This window comes from Herpailurus yagouaroundi, unplaced genomic scaffold, assembly GCF_014898765.1.
Source record: "Herpailurus yagouaroundi ecotype Mexico unplaced genomic scaffold, PumYag 159, whole genome shotgun sequence".
Taxonomy (NCBI): domain Eukaryota; kingdom Metazoa; phylum Chordata; class Mammalia; order Carnivora; family Felidae; genus Herpailurus; species Herpailurus yagouaroundi.
The window spans coordinates 11,309,716-11,330,738 of record NW_024412400.1 but is presented as its reverse complement, the minus strand read 5'-3'; the positions used below and the strand labels follow the sequence as shown (position 1 = coordinate 11,330,738).

Sequence of the window (21,023 nt, the reverse complement as noted above, 5' to 3'; positions counted from 1 at the left end):
ATTGGAGAATCCACAATCTTGATTTAGCACCCGGTATGCCCCTGCACCGCACAGGCCCACGAGCCAGCCACAAAACTCCATTCAAATTGCAAAAGGGATACAGACCTCATTGATGAATGCGGGCAGAGCCCAGAGTACATGTGAGAAAAGATTGTACTCTTTTCTTCCATAACATTCTTTCCCCAAGATCATAAATCTCTGAGCGCCGACTTTCCATCTCAGGAAAGTGAACGTCATCCCAGGGCAGCATATAAATCACCTCGAGAATAGTTATTCATTGCGGGCAAATAAAAATGTAAGCCAGGCAGATGGTGAAAAGCTCGTTTCTCCTGGTATAATTTCATGGGAGGAGGCTGGCAAGGGGTTGTGAAACGTGGGGCCACGTTCATAAGCAGAGAAAAAAACACCCCCAAAACCAGAATACTAAAAAAAATATCCTACCACATCCTTACAAACTCTTCAACTCTTCACCTCTGGTTCAGATCTGACTTCCTCCCTTCGTGGCAAGAGCAATGAGAAGGAGGCAGAGAGAGGAGGAGGAAGAGGCGGGAAAATCCATACTAAACACTGCAGTGTTTTAAAACCATTCATTCACCAGGTTCAAAGCACTGGATCCTTCGAGTACTGCTGCGGGGTAGAACAGAGTATACCACTTGGTGCTGATTCTCTTCATATGGCTCCAGCTCACAACTGTCACATCCAAGGTGGCTACCTCCCTTTGTGTTTATGTCACAAAGCCACACTGGCTGGGGGGGGGGGCCCCCCCCCCGGGGAGAGAAGGGAGGTAACATGGTGACCACTCCTAAGGCTACTCCCAAAGACCTGTTGATTCCAGTGTTGAAACCCAATGAAAGTCCTGAGACATACCCTACAAGCCCCCAAGAAGGTAGATTTGAGACCTTCCACTATATTCCACCCCTCTCTTACAAAAGCAACACCCAGTCAAGAAAACAAAACTTTAGTATCACCCACAAAAAGCGAGAGAGGAAGAGGAAGAAGTAGGATGGAAGGATGAAAAAGTCCTTGAAAAAGTAGCATACACTGAAATGAATCCCCCAAAGCTGCGGAGGAAATTACACCATCATGCCTTGTAGTAGGAGAGCTCATTAATGCCACCGGAAACCAAGCTCGAGGAGACCTTGAAAAATGCACACGGGGCTCAGGTCAGTGTGCGATGGTTATAGTTGTTGGTTTGTTAAAAGAAGAAAAAAGGGCAAAAAAAAAAAAGTGAGGTTTTTTTTTTTGGCAAGAAAAAAGGCACTCTTAGCCACGGAAGGAACAACATACTAGAATATCACAGAAACACGTATTCGTCTTTCATGGCATCTCAGAGATCGTCAACTTTTTTTTTTTTTTTAACATTTATTCATTTTTGAGAGACGGAGTGAGACAGAGCACGAGCGGGGAAGGGGCAGAAAGAGGGAGACACAGAATCTGAAACAGGCTCCAGAGCCTGACGCGGGGTTCGAACTCACAAACTGTGAGATCCTGACCCGAGCCGAAGCCGGACGCTCAACTGACTGAGCCACCCAGGCGCCCCTCAGAGATCGTCATTTTGACTGCTACAAGCCACAGGCAGATTTGTGGCCACATACCCCAGGACCTACATAGTCTTGGCATAACTAACCTGGAAACATCACTTCCTGGAAACATCACTTGCCTAAACACCATCTCTTCTGCTTCTAATCTCAAAATATAAAACAAATCCTAAGTATTGTGAATTATGCAAGTTGTTAAGAAGCTGAGTATCTTAGCTCAGGTTGCCATAACAAAATGCCATGAACAAGACGGTTTAGACAAGAGAATTTTTTTTCCAGAAGTTTATTTAGTTACTTTGAGAGAAGCGGGGGAGAGAGAGTGGGAGGGGCAGAGAGAGGGAGAGAGAGAGAATCCCAAGCAGGTTCTGTGCTGTCAGCACAGAGCCTGATGCAAGGCTTGAACTCTCGAACCGTGAGATCATGATCTGAGTCGAAACCAAGAGTCAGACGCTTGACCAATGGAGCCACCCAGGTGCCTGAGAATTTATTTTCCTCGGAGTTCTGGAGGCTGGACGACTGAGATCAGGATACCAACATGGTTGGGTTCTGGTGAGAGGGCTCTTCCTGGTTTGCAGAAAGCCGCCTTCTCACTCTGTCTCCACAGGGCAGAGAAAGGGGTCTCCTTCTCTTCCTTTTCTTACAAGACTACAGTCCTATTGGATTAGGGTGCTGGATTAGAGCCCCACCCTTATGACCTCACCTAACTTTAGCTGCCTCCCAAAGACACTATCTCCCTGATACGTCACATGGGGGTTGGGGCTTCAACATATGAACTTGCAAGGGGAGGTAGGCACAATTCAGTTTATAGTACTAGGTTATAAAAATCTTCTGAACTAAGGAGTTCTCCGTTCAATGTCCAACACACAGTAACTCCATGTTTGATGAATAAACAAATAACTGAGTAGATGAACAGTTACTGTCTTAGTATATTCAGACACAGAGCAAACTTGGGAGAAGTGTGTCTGCAAAGGTAAGTAACGACCTGAATCCTTCTGATTTTTTAATGTCCTGAGGGTCGGATAGCAATCTTCTACATTTGCCCGATGGATGGACCACTTTCCTTTCAGACCAGTAGTCAGAAGAGCAGAAGAAAAAACACCCAGATGATCAAGCCACTGTGCACTCCTCAGGTCAGGACCTAAAACTGTCTTCAGTGGCTATAACAAGGGTCCCACATATAACTACCACCATCTAGTACCTTTTGCGTAGGTGGTCAACGCCAATGGCTAGAAATGGACCAACGAGGAGAGCCTTCTGCCTGGAAAGGTCCAGGACACGGGCCAATAATGAATCTTTTGTCACAGCAGCCTACGTAACTCAACATGCCACTCAATAAGTTAAACTTACTTCTACCGGGGCTTCCAGAACCACCAGGAAGAGCGAAGCCCAGAACTGAGAACAAGGGAGAAGCATGCCCTTTAGTTATGAACAGTAAAAATGTACCTTATCATTCACATTCCTTCGGCAAATATTTATAAAAGGTCTACTATGTGCACAGTACTTTCCTAACTGTTTTGGAATCTTCAAAGAGGCACCAGAGGTGGGGTCTACCTTCAAAGAATCTGGTCTCCAAGATGACATGGCCGGGTTAGAAAAGTCCTAGGGAAGCTGAAGATGATTTCTGCATGAAGAAAAGCTGCTCGGGGCACATTTAGGGATCCAGCAGACGCCATCGGTTACTGCCCAAAGGCAGATTCCTCTTCCAACCTTGCTTAACGAATCCAATTTTGAGATCTCTAGGACTCGAGATCCTTTGACCCAGGGAAGGCACACTCTTCCACAGCCAAAGAGGCAGACTCATGATTGCTTTGAAGTAGTTCTAGAAATCCAGTTACCAACAATGTGTTCTAGGTCTTGGCGTGGGCACCTGATCCAGTTCTGGCTACCATATAACGGAAAGAGTGTATGGGGACCAGCGGCAGGGGGCTGCCCTTCCCACATCAAGAGTCTTGGAAAAGAGTAAGAGTCTTTAGAAGAGCCCCCCCCACCATCTCTTCCTACATTCTAAAGGATACTGTTGTGAGGATGTAATGCTGGGGACTGTAGTTGTCATGCAGCAATCAGGAAGTGACACGCCTAAGGATAAAAAGCCAATAGTAAGAAGAAATCCATCCATCCACACACACACACACGCACACACACACACCCTTTTAAACAGAAATACTCAGTTTTTACATGATAAAAACACCTGAAATGTACCCACTTGATAAATTTTTAGATGTATGGTATTAGCTACATGCACACAGTTGCACAGATCTCTAGAACATTTCCACCTTGCATGACTGAAGCTTTAAACTCTTTGAACAGCATCGCCTCAATTCTCCTTCTCTACCACCTCCCTGACCCTGGCAACCAACAGTCTACTTTCTGTTTGACTTTGAATACTTAGATACCTCATGTAAATGCAATCATGACCAGTTTACTTCACTCAGCATCATGCGCTCAAGGTTCACCCATGTCGCAGCCAATGACAAGATTTCACTCTTTTTAAAGCCGGAATGCAAATCCATTGTGTAACCACGTTTTCTGTACTCATTCATCCACGGATGATCATTTAGGGTCGTTTCTGCCTGTTGGCTATTCTGAATTACAATAATCATCTCTTTGAGAGATTCTCTTAGATAAATACACAAAAGTGAGATGACTGAATCATACAGTAGTTCTCGTTTTAATTTTTTCAGGAACCTCCATACTGTTTTTTCAGAAGCCTGTGCCTTTGAGGCCATCAAACCTGGAAGTATTGATTGGCAGAATTCTTATTCTGTGAGAAGATTTTATTTATTGCTTGAGCCACTAGTTGTTCGAGTCTCTGCTATTGTAACTGAAAGAATCCTACCAGATACAGGAGATGGTCTGGTGTGGGGGAAAGGTATTGACTTGGGAGAGAGGAAGTCCAGATACCAATCTTGTCTCCCATGGGCCAGTTTTGTGGACTTTTGGCCAGTTAGTCAGTCACTCCATTTTGGAGAGCAGCCATCTGACCCCTAATGACTACTCTAAGATTTAGTGATTCAAAGAAAAGATTTAAAAAAAAAAAGAGGTGTTCTACAGGATCTGGGAAGGAGATGCGATCAAACTGGTGACAGGATGGGGAGTGGGGTGGGGAGGGGAGGGGATCGTTCTCCCCATGAACTCCCTTGTAACAAATTCTAACAAATGTGATCAACAATATTTCCTGTGTAGCGACCATTTGAAATTAAATTCAGAATTCAATAAAATGATTTTCAATTGCCAGAAGTCAGTGATAAATGTCTCACTCCTTCATTAAATGGTTGGAATCAAATAAATGGGTGTCACATATTTTGAACCAACACGTAAGACTGAACATTTGTGTTAATTATCCAAAGGATCAAAACAATCTATTACCTTATCTTCCAAAATCCATCACCATCCCGTGCCTGATACATACCCTTAGTCATAAATACCTATACATTTATGTATCATGGAGGTGAAGAATCAGGAGATGATAAAACTGGGTTGAGGGGATTATACTGGCCAGGCTTCAACTTGAATGTCAGACGATTTCAAATTCACAGCATTCTGTGTTGTTAGGTGGTTCAAAAGTTCAGTGCTAAAATGACGAATCCACCAAGGGCATGGAAATTCTTCTTGAGGCAAAATTCAGCTAAATCTTTTATATCTGTCTCCTTCCTTCATTTGTAAAACAATTTCCTCCCCTCCCTTGGGGAAGTGGGGGAGAGATTATGATGTGCTTACTTAAAAATTCAATTTTGCAATTTTCTAACCAAAGCCCATTTGGCTAAATGCTCAGTACTTAGGGACATTAGAAGAAGTCTTTCTGTTAAAAAAAAAAAAAAAAGGCGGGGGGCACCTGGTGGCTCAATCAGTTAAGCATCCGACTTCGGCTCAGGTCACGATCTTGCAGTTCCTGCAGTTCACGGGTTCGAGCCCCACGTCGGGCTCTGGGCTGACGGCTCGGAGCCTGGAGCCTGCTTCGGATTCTGTGTCTCCCTCTCTCTCTCTCTCCCCCTCCCCCACTCACACTCTCTCTCTCTCTCTCTCTCTCTCTCTCTCTCAAAAATAAATAAATGTGAGAAAGAAAGAAAAAGAAGTCTTATTGAACCTGCTAGATCTGGGGGGATGTAGGGTGTACGATCTCTTGACAACTTTGTTGCCCTGAAGTTCGGACAATTAACCAGGCAATGTCTGTAAAGGAACAGTCAACGCAGGGGTGCACAGCAACTGACAGCGGGCTCTCGAGGCACTAGCTTAAATACCTCTGCTCAGGGTCTCCGAGAAAGAGATTAGTAGTACTGATTCTCCACCTCCTCCCTCCTGGCCAAGGGTAGGTGTCCAGACACCAAATATCTGCCTTAAATGATTAACACATGCTTCCCTGTTTCTAGTTTATCTGTGGGGGATTTAAGTTAAGTTTACCAAATGTTCTTCGATTGGTGAGTGGGGAAACCAACTCTGAATCCAATGGATACAAGTCAGCAGGAAGAAGGCGGGAAGCCCTGATTAACACGCCAACGTGCACGGCTCTCAAATGCATTACGCGAAACAAAAGAAGCCAGACTCAAAAGGGGACACACACCGTACGATTTCATTTCTGTGGATTTCCGGAAAAGGCAAAGCTACCTGGACAGAAAACAGATGAGGACTGTCCAGGGCTAGGGGGAGGGGCTAACTATGAAGAAACACAAGGGAATTTTGTCAAGTGATAGAGCTACTCTGTGTTTTAATTCTTTAAAAGTGTCAAAACTGCATTTAAAAGGGCGGGTATGAGGCCCCAGGGTGGCTCAGTCATTAAGCATACGACTTCGGCTCAGGTCATGATCTCACGGTTCATAGGTTCAAGCCCTGTGTCCAGCTGTCTGCTGTTGGCACAGAACCCACTTCTGATCCTCTGTCTCCCTCTCTCTCTGCCCCTCCACTGCTTGCACGCGCTCTCTCTCTCTCTCTCAAAACTATTTCAAAAAGGGGTGGGTTTTACTATTTATGAATTACGCCTCAATAAAACTAACTTTTAAAAAAATGAAGGTTCTGGGGCGCCTGGGTGGCTGAGTCGGTTAAGTGTCCGACTTCAGCTCAGGTCACGATCTCACGGTCCGTGAGTTTGAGCCCCCCGTCGGGCTCTGGGCTGATGGCCCAGAGCCTGGAGCCTGCTTCCGATTCTGTGTCTCCCTCTCTCTCTGCCCCTCCCCCGTTCATGCTCTGTCTCTCTCTGTCTCAAAAATAAATAAGCGTTAAAAAAAAAATTAAAAAAAAAAAATGAAGGTTCTGTCCCTCCAGAAAGGTAGGTCCACAGGGTCACACACACGACTGTCTCCATGTCACCCTCTGCTTTCTGATCCCCAAATGCAACTGACTGGTCTTGATCCGCAGCAGGAAACAGAAACCACACCAGGTATTTCAATCAGAAAGGGATTAGATATGGGAATTAGGTGCTTACAGAATCTCTGAGAGGAGTGGAAGAGCAAAGACCCCTTCAACTTTTATTTCAAGGACACACTATGGTAGGCGGTAGGTAGCCAAGGTCCTGATGGTGGGAAGCGGCCGCAGCTGCCACCCCAACAGCCTCTCCAGCCCAAGCAGGTGGGCCTGAGGCGCTCGGACAATGCGTCTGGCCCCCGCAACTGCTTTGGGACACACACACCCCCATGGCTTGCCCACCAGCAGCACCAGCACAAGGAACTTGGTTTCCTCTCAGGCTTCCAAGTCTCACACAAGTTCATTTATGAAGCCAATCATGCATTCTGACACCTAGCCGTACAAAATTCCGGGACATGCCGTTGTTACGTTTCCCATCAGGAGGGCCGAGAGGGTCAATCCCGGTATCTCCCCATCTCTGTTCTCCCTTACCCTACTACAAGGTATTCTTTCCCAAGACAGCACAACAAAAACCTTTTTCTAAATTTCAATTTCAAACGGTGCGAAGGGAGTTGAAAAATCGTCTGCTAATGGGTAAAACCAAGATCCTAACTCATTTCATTATGGACGAATATTTCATTTTCACATGCAGTTAGTTCTAGCCCCAGCAGAATAAAATTTTAGTAGAGGAGAACCACAGTTCTACTCTAACTCATATATTAAATACACACTGGTCTTTCAGTTTTATTCTGCTGGGAATTGAACAGACTAAGCTTGAAAATGCATTAATTTTCCAGGTATCTATAAGTTGTTTTACAGGAAAGCCAGAATAGGGGAGGGGAGTATAACGCTTTCATAATAAGAAAGAGTGTCTGTCCCCATTCTGGGCATAGAGCTCTTAAAACTCTGATAATTCCCTAAGGGATGAAGGAGTGAGGAGAATGGGGTGACAAAGAAAGGTGTCTTTTGTCATGTTAATGAATGACTTTTAGAAGCCCCTAGGTAACCTAAGGAAGGACGAAGTTTCCTGGGGGAACTAAAACTGATTAGAGGGGCAGAACTTTGAGTCCCACCCCCTGACATCCAGGGAAGGGAGAGGGGCCAGAGGTTGAGTTCAGTCACGAACGATTTAATCAATCCCTGCGTAATAAAGCTTCCATAAAACCCCAAAAGAATAGGGTTCAGAAGCTTCCAGGTTGGTGAACACACGGAGGTGGCTGGGGAGGGCATGGAAACTCATGAGCCTTCCCCATACACCTCTTCCATCTGGTCCCGAATTACAACCTTGTATATAATACACTGGTAAACAGTTCTCTGAGTTCTGTGAGCTGTGCCAGCAAATGATCCAAACTCACGCTGGGGTTTGTGGGAACTTCTGACCTATAGCCGGTTGGGCAGAAGCACGGGTGGCCTGGACTTGTCATCGGCTGGAGCCGTGGGGGGAGGGGGGAGGGGAGAGTCCTGGGGGGCTGAGCCCTTAACCTGTGGGATCTGACACTCCGCCCAGGCGGATACTGTCAAGAGTTGAACTGAATGGGAGGACAGCCAGTCTGTGCCCAGTGAGAACTGGGCTGAGTTAATACAATCCTGAGTTCCCCGGCAGTGACTCACATAGTAACTCTACTCTCTGTATCGAAGGGTTAAGGAAGCTTCTCATAAGGAATTTCACTTCATTTCTTCTTGGGTTAGTTCCCCAAATTGTACAAAAGGGAGGCAACGGAAACATTTTCTTTTTTTCTGACAGGAAAACTATTGGGTGGATATTGCTAGCTTCTTCAATTCTTAAGACAAAAAAAAAAAAAAAAAACAAAAGTGACAGAGGACAAAATAAAAATAGAGAATGACCGTTTTTGGGCTGTGAGACTCACCTACCAGAGCTGTCGCTCGGGGGAAAAAAATGAGAGGAGTGTCTAACCGATCCCGTCTCAGAAAACCATCAAAACGCCATCATGCTGCCATCACCCCTCCCCCATAAGCCCTCGCTGCTGTAGGGACATACCCAACAACACCTTAGGCTGCTCGGACTGGAGTAAACGTAATACGACAACCAGAAATTAAAGATGTTCCTAACTTGAGGGGGAAAAAGTTCTCCCTACTTCTTCTCCCTCAAAGTATTTTTTTTTATTTTTTTTTCAACGTTTATTTATTTTTGGGACAGAGAGAGACAGAGCATGAACGGGGGAGGAGCAGAGAGAGAGGGAGACACAGAATCGGAAACAGGCTCCAGGCTCTGAGCCGTCAGCCCAGAGCCTGATGCGGGGCTCGAACTCACAGACCGCGACATCGTGACCTGGCTGAAGCCGGACGCTCAACCGACTGCGCCACCCAGGCGCCCCTCCCTCAAAGTATTTTTAACAAGTTGAACTGGGAAGCTGGTTATTTCTCATGGACAACAATACACTCTTCTGCCGAGGCTAGTGATCGGTACAGCAAAGCGGACGACCATTTTAGGTAAAAAGGACAGATCTGGCCTCTCGAGAATCAGGGTTGGAGGGAGCACTGTCAGGGAAGAGCAGAAGGCACAACGATGGATTCACAGGACGGGCAAGGTCACCAGCCCCGGTAAGTACGCTTATTAGATGATGGCTTCTGTTAGGTTTTGTCCAAGAATGCTGCTGGGAGTGAGAACCTAAAGAATTATTACTAAATATCTAATAACTTACTCGCCTACTCTTTTCATTTTTCCCTAGAGCATGACCTCAAATATAAATATATTTATTATGATGCGACCCCCCCCCCAAAGGTTTGTTGAGGAGGAAATGAAGCATACTGCAGTTTTCAACCCTCCCATGCGACCCCACCCAAGGCTCTCAGAAGAACAATAGGGCAGCAGGGCTCCTACCATTGACTCAGCTGCCACCAACTTACCTTCTGAGTCACCTTCACATCAGCTGCAAGTTGGTCAACCGGACTCTCATCGTACAGGTAGAGGCAAGTGCTTTCAAGAATCTCACGCCCCCTGTTCATTTCACGCCCTGAGAAGGCACCTGATAGATGCTAATGAAATATCTGTGGGCAGGCTGATCCTGCCTCTGGGAGAGCTAAGCTACCAAGTCCCTGTCACAGAATATAATCGTGTGAAGCCTGGACAACATTTCTAAACGGTATTTTTTTCTTTAATGTTTATTTTTGAGAGAGAGAGAGAGAGAGAGAGAGAGCGCGCGCACGCGAGCGTGAGTGGAGGAGGGGCAGAAAAAAGAGGAGACGCAGAATCCGAAGCAGGCGCCAGGCTCCGAGCCGACAGCACAGAGCCCGATGAGGGGCTCGAACTCACCAACCGTGAGATCATGACCTTAGCCGAAGTCGGACCCTAATCGACTGAGCCACCCAGGTGCCCCGGAAAAACATGCTCCGTCGACAACCAAGACCGTTTGATCCAAGAAGCTGCCTTGGGGCTTTCAACCTCCCAAAGCAGATTTTATGAATGCCCTACAGTTTTCAGGCTACGGTGTTTTCATCTGGAAGGAAGAAGAACCCCTCACACCCGGTTCAAGTACGGCTCCGCCTAGGTCACAGGGTCACGTCAATAGGACGGGTGCATCCAAAGCCACAAACAACAAAGTTGCCTCGCGACGCAAAGTAAAATTAACAAAAGGAAATGCTGCATCTGGCTTCCTTCCGGCCGCCGCTCAGGGGTACGGTCAGTCGGGAGAGTCCTGCGGGCAGGTGACAGTCCACGAAGCCTGCCAGAGCCCGGCCGGTCGCGAGGATCTGCAGGGACTGCCCCTCCCGGACCAGGCAGGACAGCCGTCCCCTGCAGCGGGGACCCGGCTGCAGCGCAATGCCCGGGAGTGCCAGCCACCGCCCCGGGGGGACCCTGGCCTGGTTCTGGAGCATGCAGGGCTCGAGCGTGTGAGGCAGGCGCTTAGGTTAGCACGGACCACATGAAGAAGCCATTATTCAGGGGAGTGACATAATATATTGTAACTGCTCCCATCGCATCAACGGGCATCGTTTGAATGGGCGTGTTTGAGTTTCTCCCACTTGGGAGTTAAAACGACTCCCATTTCAATGCAAACAGGAGATTCCTCGTGGGTCGGATCGCATCGCACCCACAGCAGCTGCCAGACACGAGAACAGACGTGCCAGGCGCACGCCGACCCACTTTTCCCTCTCCAGGCAACGCTTCCGTTTTATGATTTGGCTCCTCTTGAAACAAAGAGACGAGCAAGTTACAAATATGATTGCTACGTTTCGGGACAAGCGAGAACACAAGCCACGCAGGTGCCGAGAGAGAACGCACGGCTCGCTTACCTCTGGCTCTGGCTGCGGGCTCTGCTCGTCTTCGGCGGAGTTTGGTAAAATCGCCCAGGTTACGTTGGCGCTGGCCGCGGGCAAAGAGCCAAGTGTCCCGTTTCTCAGCTGTTCCGTGGAATGTGACTCGGGCCCGTGCCATCCCAGGATGTTCTCTGAAAGAAAGACCCGGGATGATGCCTAGGATTTTCCAAGGCAAGCATTTACGGCTCAACAGAGACCCATGCCCCACTGTATAAGGAGGCTGACCCGAAAGGGGCCCAGGAAGTGGCCTGTGGCAAATGTCAGTGGCCCTGTTTTGGATGAGGTACCAAGGGCCGTGCAGATCTGGGTCTATTTATAAACTGGAATCTGTACAATGGCAACGCCAGATTCACCACAGGCTGGCCCCCCCCCCGTCTTCCGGGGGGGCCCCCCCCGCAAGCACATTCACCAAAGCCAGATTTTTCTTAATTTTTTTAATCTTCAAAAAATATTTATAAAAAGGGGTGCCTGGGTGGCTCAGTCAGCTAAGTGTCTGACTTCCGCTCAGGTCATGATCTCACGGTCCGTGAGTTCGAGCCCCGCCTCGGACTCTGCCGACAGCTCGGAGCCCGGAGCCTGCTTTGGATTCTGCATCTCCCTCTCTTTCTGTCTCTCCCCTGCTCATGTTCTCTGTGTCAAAACAAAAACTTAAAAAAAATTTTTTTTTGCATTTAAAAAATTAAAAATAGGGGCGCCTGGGTGGCGCAGTCGGTTGGGCGTCCGGCTTCAGCCAGGTCACGATCTCGTGGTCCGTGAGTTCGAGCCCCGCGTCGGGCTCTGGGCTGATGGCTCAGAGCCTGGAGCCTGTTTCCGATTCTATGTCTCCCTCTCTCTGCCCCTCCCCTGTTCATGCTCTGTCTCTCTCTGTCCCAAAAATAAATAAACGTTGAAAAAAAAATTTTTTTTTAATTAAAAATATATATTTATAGTGAAAAGTCAAATTTGATGAGAAATGGGCGGCTCACATTGTGGCGTAAATGCCAACTGATGGGGCACCTGGGTGGCTCACTTGGTTAAGCGTCCAACTCCCGGTTTCGGTTCAGGTCGCGATCTCACAGTCGCGGAGTTCGAGCCCCTCATTGGGCTCCACACTGACAGTGTGGAGCCTGCTTGGGATTCTCTCCCCTCCCACTCTCTGCCCCTCCCCGACTCATGCTCTCTCTTGAGTGAGCTCTCTCTCTCAAAATAAGCAAACATGAAAAAACAAATGCCAACTGACATCATGACCACGGCTCTGAAAAGGTGCCTGCATCACGTGCCCCCGCCTCTGCCAATGTCAGGAAGCCCCTAAGGACCGATGTTCATTCCACTCTAGCAAGAAACGTTTTACAAACACCAATCTCGTAAAACAAAAGCATTTTTCTAATCTTCCCTCAATCCTTGGGGGAAAAACAAAGACTTTTTTTTTTTTTTTTTTTTTTTTTTTAGCTCTCATACTGTTTATTTCCGAGTCAGGTATTATTACAGACTATCTCTATATGCTTACTAATGGGGACAGGAGTGATGGCAGGGAATTCTCTTTCCTCTTGAGAATAGCAATTCCACCATTAGAATAAGAAAAGATCTCGAACTCAGCTGACCCTCCCTCTGGAGGCTATGTTCTTGGTCTAAGAGCTGGCATAAGGGACAAAGAAAACGTGGGCTGAAGCGGATCCTGCCTTATGTGCACTAGAACTCGACCTCTCAGGGTCTCAGGAGTTCCACCTGTAAAGTAATCATATCCATCAACCTTTTCATTACAGTCAGTCAAAGAAAAACCCGCAAGTATCCCAGGCTTTTAACACTGGGGAGACTCTGGCTGATGGAAACAAAGTAACAGAGGCAGATCAAAGAGCTGGATATGTGCTGCGTGCCTGTGGCTGTGTACGGGATTATCCTACACAAGCATAGTTTTATGCAGAATTTTTTTTTTTCTAACTGTCAGGTGTTCGATCACATAGCTGTGGCTTAAAAGCCTCAAGTGGCTCCTCGCGGCAACTGGAACATAATCTAGCTGTTTGGCTTGCAAGACTGCCCAGTCTCATTTCATCTTCTCCTCATTGCTTACCGGGCTCAAGTCAGGCTGGTAGTTTTTCCATTCCTCAAGCGAGCCAAGTTCATTACGGTCAAGAGCCTTCGCGCCTGGCGCTCCTCCCATTCAGAACACGCCCCCCCCCTCCAGTTCTACCTGGGGGAGAGCTCCCCTGCGTAAATCCAGGGGTTGACTCAAACATCACTTGCTCAGAGAAGCCCCCTGGGACCTCCCCAGCCAAAGCACCATCCCCAAAGCACCCCCGGCCCCGTCAGTCAGTTTACTGTCCTCACAGCACGTATCTAAACTCCCTATCTAAGCTCACCCTGCTCATTTTTTTTTGTCTACTGTGTTTCTCTCCTTCCTAAAATGTCAGCACCTGAAAGCAGAGACAATATTGCCCCTGCTCGTGGCTGTGTCCCCAAAACCTAGAATATGGTCTGACAAACAACATGCGGTCAATAAATACGTGCCAAATGAATGAATGACTATTAAGACTTTCAGAGACAGTAAATTTCAAAAGGAATGTGAGTTTCACAACCTCCTAAAAGTTAAAAAAAAAAAAAAACAAAAAAACAAAAACGAGAAATGGCAAAAAGAGAGACGGAAAGTAGAATGGACAGTGGTCGCAAGGGGAAGGGGAGTTAGTGTTTAATGGGTATGGAGTTTGTTTCACAAGATGGAGAGTTTTCTAGAGGTTGGTTACACAACAATGTGAAAGTATTCAACGCTGTACTGAGCTAGATACTTAAAAATAAACTTGGTAAATTTTTTAGTATATGTGTTTTCCACATTTTTTAATGGCAAAATGGCATCTGCATATCAGTTCTTGAGGCCATCTGAAAAAAGGTGAGGAGCGCCTGGCTGGCTCAGTCAGTGGAGCATGTGACTCTTGATCTTGGGTTTTTAAGTATGAGTCCCATGGTGGGTGTAGAGATGACTTAGAAAATAAATTTTTAGGGGCACTTGGGTGGCTCAGTCAAGCATCCAACTCTTGATCTCAGCTCAGGTCATGATCTCATGCTTTGTGAGTTCAAGCCCCACGTCAGGCTCTGCACAGACAGTATGGAAACTGCTTGGATTTCTCTCTCCTTCTCTCTCTCTGTCCCTACCCCTCTCTTGCCTTCTCTCTCACCGTCTCTCTCTCTCTCTCTCAAAATAAATAAACTCAAAAAAAAAAACAAACCCAAAAACTCCAGACTTGGGAGGAGTCCCCATAAATAATAAGATGGATGGGGATAGATGGGGCTGGGCTAAGAAAACCAACCCAAAGTTCAAGACACTAGAATCTGCCATGAGAAAGGAGGAAAGAGACTTCTTACACCTGTCTTGCCAACCAACTACTTCTCAGGGACTGAGAGCTGGATTCAGATCTTAAATACTGGGCAACTAGCTCATAAATACAGGAGTGCTTTAAAAAACAAAATTAGGGGCTCCTGGGCGGCTCAGTCGGTTGAGCATCCAACTTCGACTCAGGTCATGATCTTACAGTCTGTGAGTTCAAGCCCCGCGTCGAGCTCTGTGCTGACAGCTCGGAGCCTGGAGCCTGCAGCCTGCTTCGGATTCTGTCTCCCTCTCTCTCTACCCCTCCCGCACTCACACTCTGTCTCTCTCTCTCTCTCTCTCTCTCAAAAATAAAGATTAAAATTTTAAAAATAAAAAAATTAAAAATAAATTAAAAAAAATTATACAAGTAGTAAATTTCATCTAGAGTAATTAAGAAATCTTAAAAAGGCAATCAAGACAATGCTCCCTTCATTTTCCCACACCTCAACTCTGTCCCTCCCTCACCTCCCTATCACCATCATTCAGAGGTGATAACCCAGGAGATAATGGGGAGGGAAGCAGAGTCTCACAGGCAGTGACACACTGCATCCTGGGATAGACAAAGGCCGGGACTGGAGGAACAAAGGTAGCAATGCATGCTGGGGAATGTAGTTTTTTGTATACTCTATGGATTCAGCACAAAGAACCACTGAGTCAGTACTAACCCGGGTGCTCCAATAAATGATCACTTAGTTTAGGAGTCTGGATAGGCCTGCTTCATTTCAGGACGAAGGAGGAAAATTCTAACACAGAATAAATGAAAAGGATTGTACCGAGCTGGTGAAAAGAAATGGTATCCTCGGAAGGCTTAGAGGAAGGAAGCACCTCTCTGAAATTCCTAACGTAAGGCATCAGAGAAAACATCGGGAGAGGCGTCTCATCAGTACGACACAGAACAAAGGAGCCTCTATGAAACAAGACCAGAAAGCTGGAGGAGAAAACAGACTGAGGTGAAAAAGGAGATAGATGCACTAAGGAATTATGAGGAAAGTGAATCAGCATTAGTAGAGTTAAAATTAACACTGAAACTGGGAAGAAGAATCAACACCAAAGAAAGTCAAATAGGTAATATGTGGAGACAAGGAAGCTCCCCCAGGTACAGCTGCAAAGAGCAGCAAGGCAACAGTGAGACGGAAGAGAATCCCAAAGATGCACAACAGAGATCCAAGAGATCCAAGAGATCCTGATGGACAGAGGTCCGGTCAATGGAACGGAAACACCAAGTGACGACAGCAGAAAAGAAACAGTCTGAGCTGGGGCGCCTGGGTGGCTCAGTCGGTTGAGCGTCCAACTTCGGCTCAGGTCACGATCTCACGGTTCACGGGTTCGAGCCCCCATGTCGGGCTGTGTGCTGACAGCCCAGAGCCTGGAGCCTGCTTCAGAGTCTGTGTCTCCCTCTCTCTCTCTGTCTCTCCCCCGCTCACACTCTGTCTCTCAAAAATAAATAAATGTAAAAAAAAGAAAGAAAAGAAAAGAGACAGCCTGAGCTGAAGACAGAACCGTGGGTGCTGACGATATGGTCTACCACATTCCATCAAAGTCAACGGGAAAAGACACATGTAGGCACAGCCCGGCAATCTTTTTTTAGGCTTTTCGTCGCTGAAATGTCCAACTCATAGGAAAGTAGAGTATAATGAATGCCTAGCTCATGAAACTCGGCAATATTTTTGAATAACAAAAATCAAGGGAATATTCTTCCAATCATTTAAGGCAGAAAAGTTGGACTTGCCTTAAAGGAAAACAAAAGAGTTATGAATTTTGCTACAATACTAACTGTCAGAAGATGCAAATAAAAGTCTACAGATTTGGGGTGGGGTCAGGGGCCAGGGGACCATGCTGTCTGGAGCTAACTTACCTTCCCTCTGCTAAAAAAAGTCAACATTTACTGAGCTCTTGTGAAGTGCCAAGGACTAGTGTATACACCTTATATGTGTTAACTCATCTAATCCTAAAAACGACCCATGAGGTAGTAAGTCTTACTATTAGGCCCATTTGACAGATTAAGAAACAGAGGTGCAAATAGCCAATGGGTGGTAAAGTCAAGATTACAACCCAGACAGCCTGCCTCTAGAGCCCAGACTCTTGAACTCTACACAGTGCAGGCTTTCCCATAGCCCTAAAGAGACTCAAAAGTTTCCGCCTTCTGGGGGTTCAAAACGACCTGCGGACACGTACCAGTATATGATGAACAGAAGCACAATTAGGAGCTGGAGACTAGAAAAGTCCTTTTGGACTGGGAGTGTGCAATGAGCCCAGTTAAACACACGGCCGAGCAGAACTGGCATGAGGGGAGGTAAAAAGGACACCCCCCCACTCCCGCCGGGGTGTAAATTTTAAAGTGGCACCAAGACACTCAGTAATCGAGATAAATGACATTTTCACACAATATTTTTGAACCAAAGTAAATGAAAAGAAAGAAAAGTCTCATAAGACTCCGTCTCCCTTGCCTCACTGTGCTGAATCCCATCTTTAATTTAAAATTTTGATATTTTGCTCATCCTTCATTATTTTTGCATTAATTTTGGTTTAAAAACATGTCATTAAAACGTCACTTATCGGGGCACCTGGGTGGCTCAGTCAGTTGAGCGTCCACTTTGGCCCAGGTCATGATCTCACGGTTCATGGGTTCGAGCCCCACGTCGGGCTTTGCGCTGACAGCTCGGAGCCTGGAGCCCGCTTCGGATTCTCTGTCTCTCTCTCTCTCTCTCTTTCTGCCCCTCCCCGCTGCTCATGCTTTCTCTCTCCGTCTCTCAAAAATAAATAAACGTTAAAAAATTTTTTTAAGGAAACAACATCATTTATCTTAATTACATCCGCACCCTTTAAGTGTGTGCTCAAGCTGAGTACCTCACTCGGCTCACCCTAGTCCCAGCCCTGGAAGTAAACTGAAGTAATTTTTCTAAACATGGTTACATAACGAAATGTTGAGTCAAAATTATTTTTTTAAAAGATTTGACCGTTATCACATGAAGTACTGAATTAGTATTAAAATATTAACAACACCTCCCACCACGTTATATTATCAAAAATTGGGAAGAGTATAGCAGAGAAACAGGAAATTGGAAGTAGGTGGCATACAACTAAACGAGAGTCAAAAAGAGGTGTCATTCTTGACTCTGAGGATTAGAAAAGTATAGGCTAAGCCTATGTTTATAGCAGCATTGTCTCGAGTAGCCAAATTATGGAAACAGCCTAAGTGTCCACCAACCGATAAATGGATAAAGAAGGTGTGGTGTGTGTGTGTGTTATTCATCCATAAAAAAGAATGGAATCTTGTCATTTGCGATGACACGGATGGGGCTGGAATGTATTCTGCTAAGCGAAATGAGTCAGTCAGAGAAAGACAAATACCATATGATGCCACTCCTATGTTGAACTGAAGAAACAAATGAGCAAAGGAAAAAGGGAGAAAAAAAATATAGGTTAAAGAATGCTCCTGAAAAATGTACTGTAACCGCTACTAGGATTTATATACGTACTTTTCCCAAAACGCCGAAGGCGATGAGTCAAGGAAGCAGACTATGTAGCAAAAGAGAGAAAACAAGAAGGCGACACGGAAGCAGAAAAACGAAAAGCATAAAGGACACCAACAGAAAAACACCAGTTGAAAGAAAGAAAGAAGTCGACCACGTTACTCTACTGAAAGACAGACTCTCACGATCGTGTCCTAAAACAAGATGCAAGTCTAAACCATACTTCATCAACTCCTGTTCCGCAACGCCACATCTCGGACACCGGTCTGTCCCCCGCTCAGCGGTGTGTCAGATTTCATCGGCAGCTCTTCCTTCTCAGCAGCACGGAGGATAATGGTGTGTTTTGCTATCGATGGTGTCTGACGGGTGAGGAAATAGGGCACACCTACAGAAAGTGAGTCAAGAAAGCTCTAGGATAGATGGTCGAGAACACACCAGGACATCTAAGTGAAACGACAACTGGGAACAAATATTATCAGGCACCTGCTGACAGACCGTCAAGGCAAGTAGCCGGAGATCTTCAAAGGTGATACAACAGAAGAGAACAGGAAAGCGGAGGGTGGTCCACCAAATGGCATCTCCGCTCCTCGAAACAGGCTCTGACACATGCCTCCGCTCCTTACACGACACACCGCGGTAGACAGAAGCACACGGGAAAGAGAGAAAGCAGCTATACGTGTTTTAGACCAACGAGAGGCAGAAAGAAAGCAACAGAGGATTCAACCGTGGGCTTTAAGGTCTGACCGTGAAACTCTTCTAATCCGTCCTTGGCCCTGGGTTAAGCCTTGCCTGGAGTGCTGAGAGCTGCGGTCCCCGAGCCGGGGCTGGGAGGCCGCTCTATCCAGAGGCCGGTGACAGATGACAGCACCTGTCCCTCTTCCTGCAACACAGTGAATCCATGCCTCCTACACTCAGTAAACCTACAAGGGTTTCCCAAAAATAGAGTAAGCTTAATATTTACAAACTTGGAGACAACATAAGGCACGTTTAAAACGGAAAGCGAGGATGTTCGTGTCTCACTGCTTTCGTTAGGGAGAATCTGCCACCCAAAAGCTCTGTTTGGACAGTTGTAACAACCACGAAAGAAATCCACCCACCTGAAATATTCTACAAAGTTAGTTTTTCTTTTTTTCCCCACAATACGCTATCTGCTGGAGGACTCAGCACGGTTCCATCTTGGCTTTTAACCACAACACAAAGGAAGGTGACTTATGTGGGGCACACTTTCACCAGAAGCAGTAGGTTATCAGGAAAGAAGGTGTAAGAGACAGAGACAACAAGGTGGAGAGAGAGGAACACCGGGAGTCTGAAGGCATCTCTGGAAGGAAAAAAAAAAGGAAAGAACCAGAAACGAAAAGAAAAAAGCACGGCGGAAGGAAGGCCACCGGCCAGAGAGCCCAAGAAGGCTTTATGACAGTCTCACCTCTTGGACCCTTTTTGCCAAACCCCAAAATGGAAAGACCAACGCAACTGGCTTCCTGACCGACAAGCCCCACGGATCTTGAAAGAGAAGAAAAAGTTACTGGAAAGACAAGTTAGGGAAAGCACATTCAACTCTGCTCTGGTTCTCCTCTTCAGTTACGCGTCTCTTGATCTCTCGTCCTGATTTATGTCCAAGGGCACGCGGGGCACCCACTGCAATTCCCCAAGGCTCTGCGGTCACCTGCTGTGGCAGCTCTCATCCCAGAGCTTTCTCCCAACATGCCTTGCACCGCTCATTCTCTCAGCACCCAGCTCTTGCCTGGCACTCGAATGTGCCTGTCTGGTTACGAGAGTCTGCTCTGCCTTTGAACCATGCTCCCTGGATCAGGACCTGCAAGCAAGGAAGTGACCAGAAGCACTGCCAGCAGAGTACTCCACACCCCGAAACACTTCCAGGGTCTCATTTCTCTCCCGCACTGGCCACCCACCTAAAGCCCAGACCCCCAAGGGGCTCAGCCTTCTCCAGCTGTGGGTGGAGTCCTGTCCACCTTTCCGGGAGTCACGCATCTAGACCCGGGAGAACAGATGCCCACCTGCCCCGCCCCCATCAAGCATTTGTCTCCCTCAAGCTATTCAAGGAGATTTCGTGGTCACCAGGAACAGCACTGCAGAAGCCTTGGCCGAAAAGGCAAGTTCCCTTCTTAATCTGAATTAGAAACTCCTCCATAAACGGAAGTTAAATGAGACATTTCAGGCCACTGTATCTTAGAGAGACAATATCAGAGACAAGTCTAAGAGTCCACAACACAGAGGCGGCAGGCAGACAGATACTGAAGTATTTCTGGATTTCAGTCGGTGGCTCGCATGCTTTAGATAAAAGGAGCATTAAGGAGCAACATTTGCAGACAAAGGCTCCAAAGCCAACATATTGCCCAAAAGATACAAGGAAATACTACAGAAGATGAAATGCTGGAAGACCACAAATTAATTTTTGATTCAGAAAAGGAGCGGAAGAAATAGTGTGGGGTGCAGAAAGCAAAGTGGCTTGAAGAACAAGGCGTCTATTTAGTATGCTGTGGGTAACCTGTGCCTCCCTGCCCATCGAACGTTTAAAGGAAACCCTGACAGAGTTTCGCTTTAATGGGATTTTGATTTCCGTCAACCCAGGTTGGCCCTTCCTTAGATACAACAACTATGTTTTTATCAGGGGGAGTCAGGCTGCTGTAACTACTATCCACCTCAAGAGCCCTGAGATTCTCAACAGAGGTATTTTGTGGTGACGCTCCCCAGGTTGCCACATTCTCTCATTCCGCTAGTTTGAGATTCTAGAACTCCATTTTAACGGCAGGCAAGCGTGATGCTTTGGATGAAGGAAGGAATTCAATTCTTCCCCCAATGTTGTCAACAGATTGAAAAGACACGCGCAGAATGTTTCAAAACATAGGGGCTGTTACAGGAAATGTAATTTTTAAAAGGGTTAAAAGTGAAAAAGAGGGGCGCCTGGGTGGTTCGGCCGGTTGAGCACCCGACTCTTGGTTTTGGCTCAGGTCATGATCTCATGGTCATGGGATCGAAACCCACATCTTGCTCTGCACTGTTAGCTCAGAGCCTGCTTGGGATTCTCTCTCTCTGCCTCTATCT

General features: G+C 46.6%; 1 protein-coding gene across 4 annotated transcripts in view; it reads right to left on the bottom strand.

Annotated features, from left to right (window-relative positions):
• OSBPL10 (oxysterol binding protein like 10) overlaps positions 1 to 21,023 on the bottom strand; it is a 313,330-nt gene that overhangs the window by 57,182 nt on the left and 235,125 nt on the right. For all 4 annotated transcript variants that reach the window (XM_040479982.1, XM_040479984.1, XM_040479985.1 and 1 more), the window contains one exon: positions 11,127 to 11,281. In XM_040479982.1, coding sequence (XP_040335916.1) covers positions 11,127 to 11,281 — 155 coding nt within the window. The remainder of the gene's footprint in view (positions 1 to 11,126; positions 11,282 to 21,023) is intronic.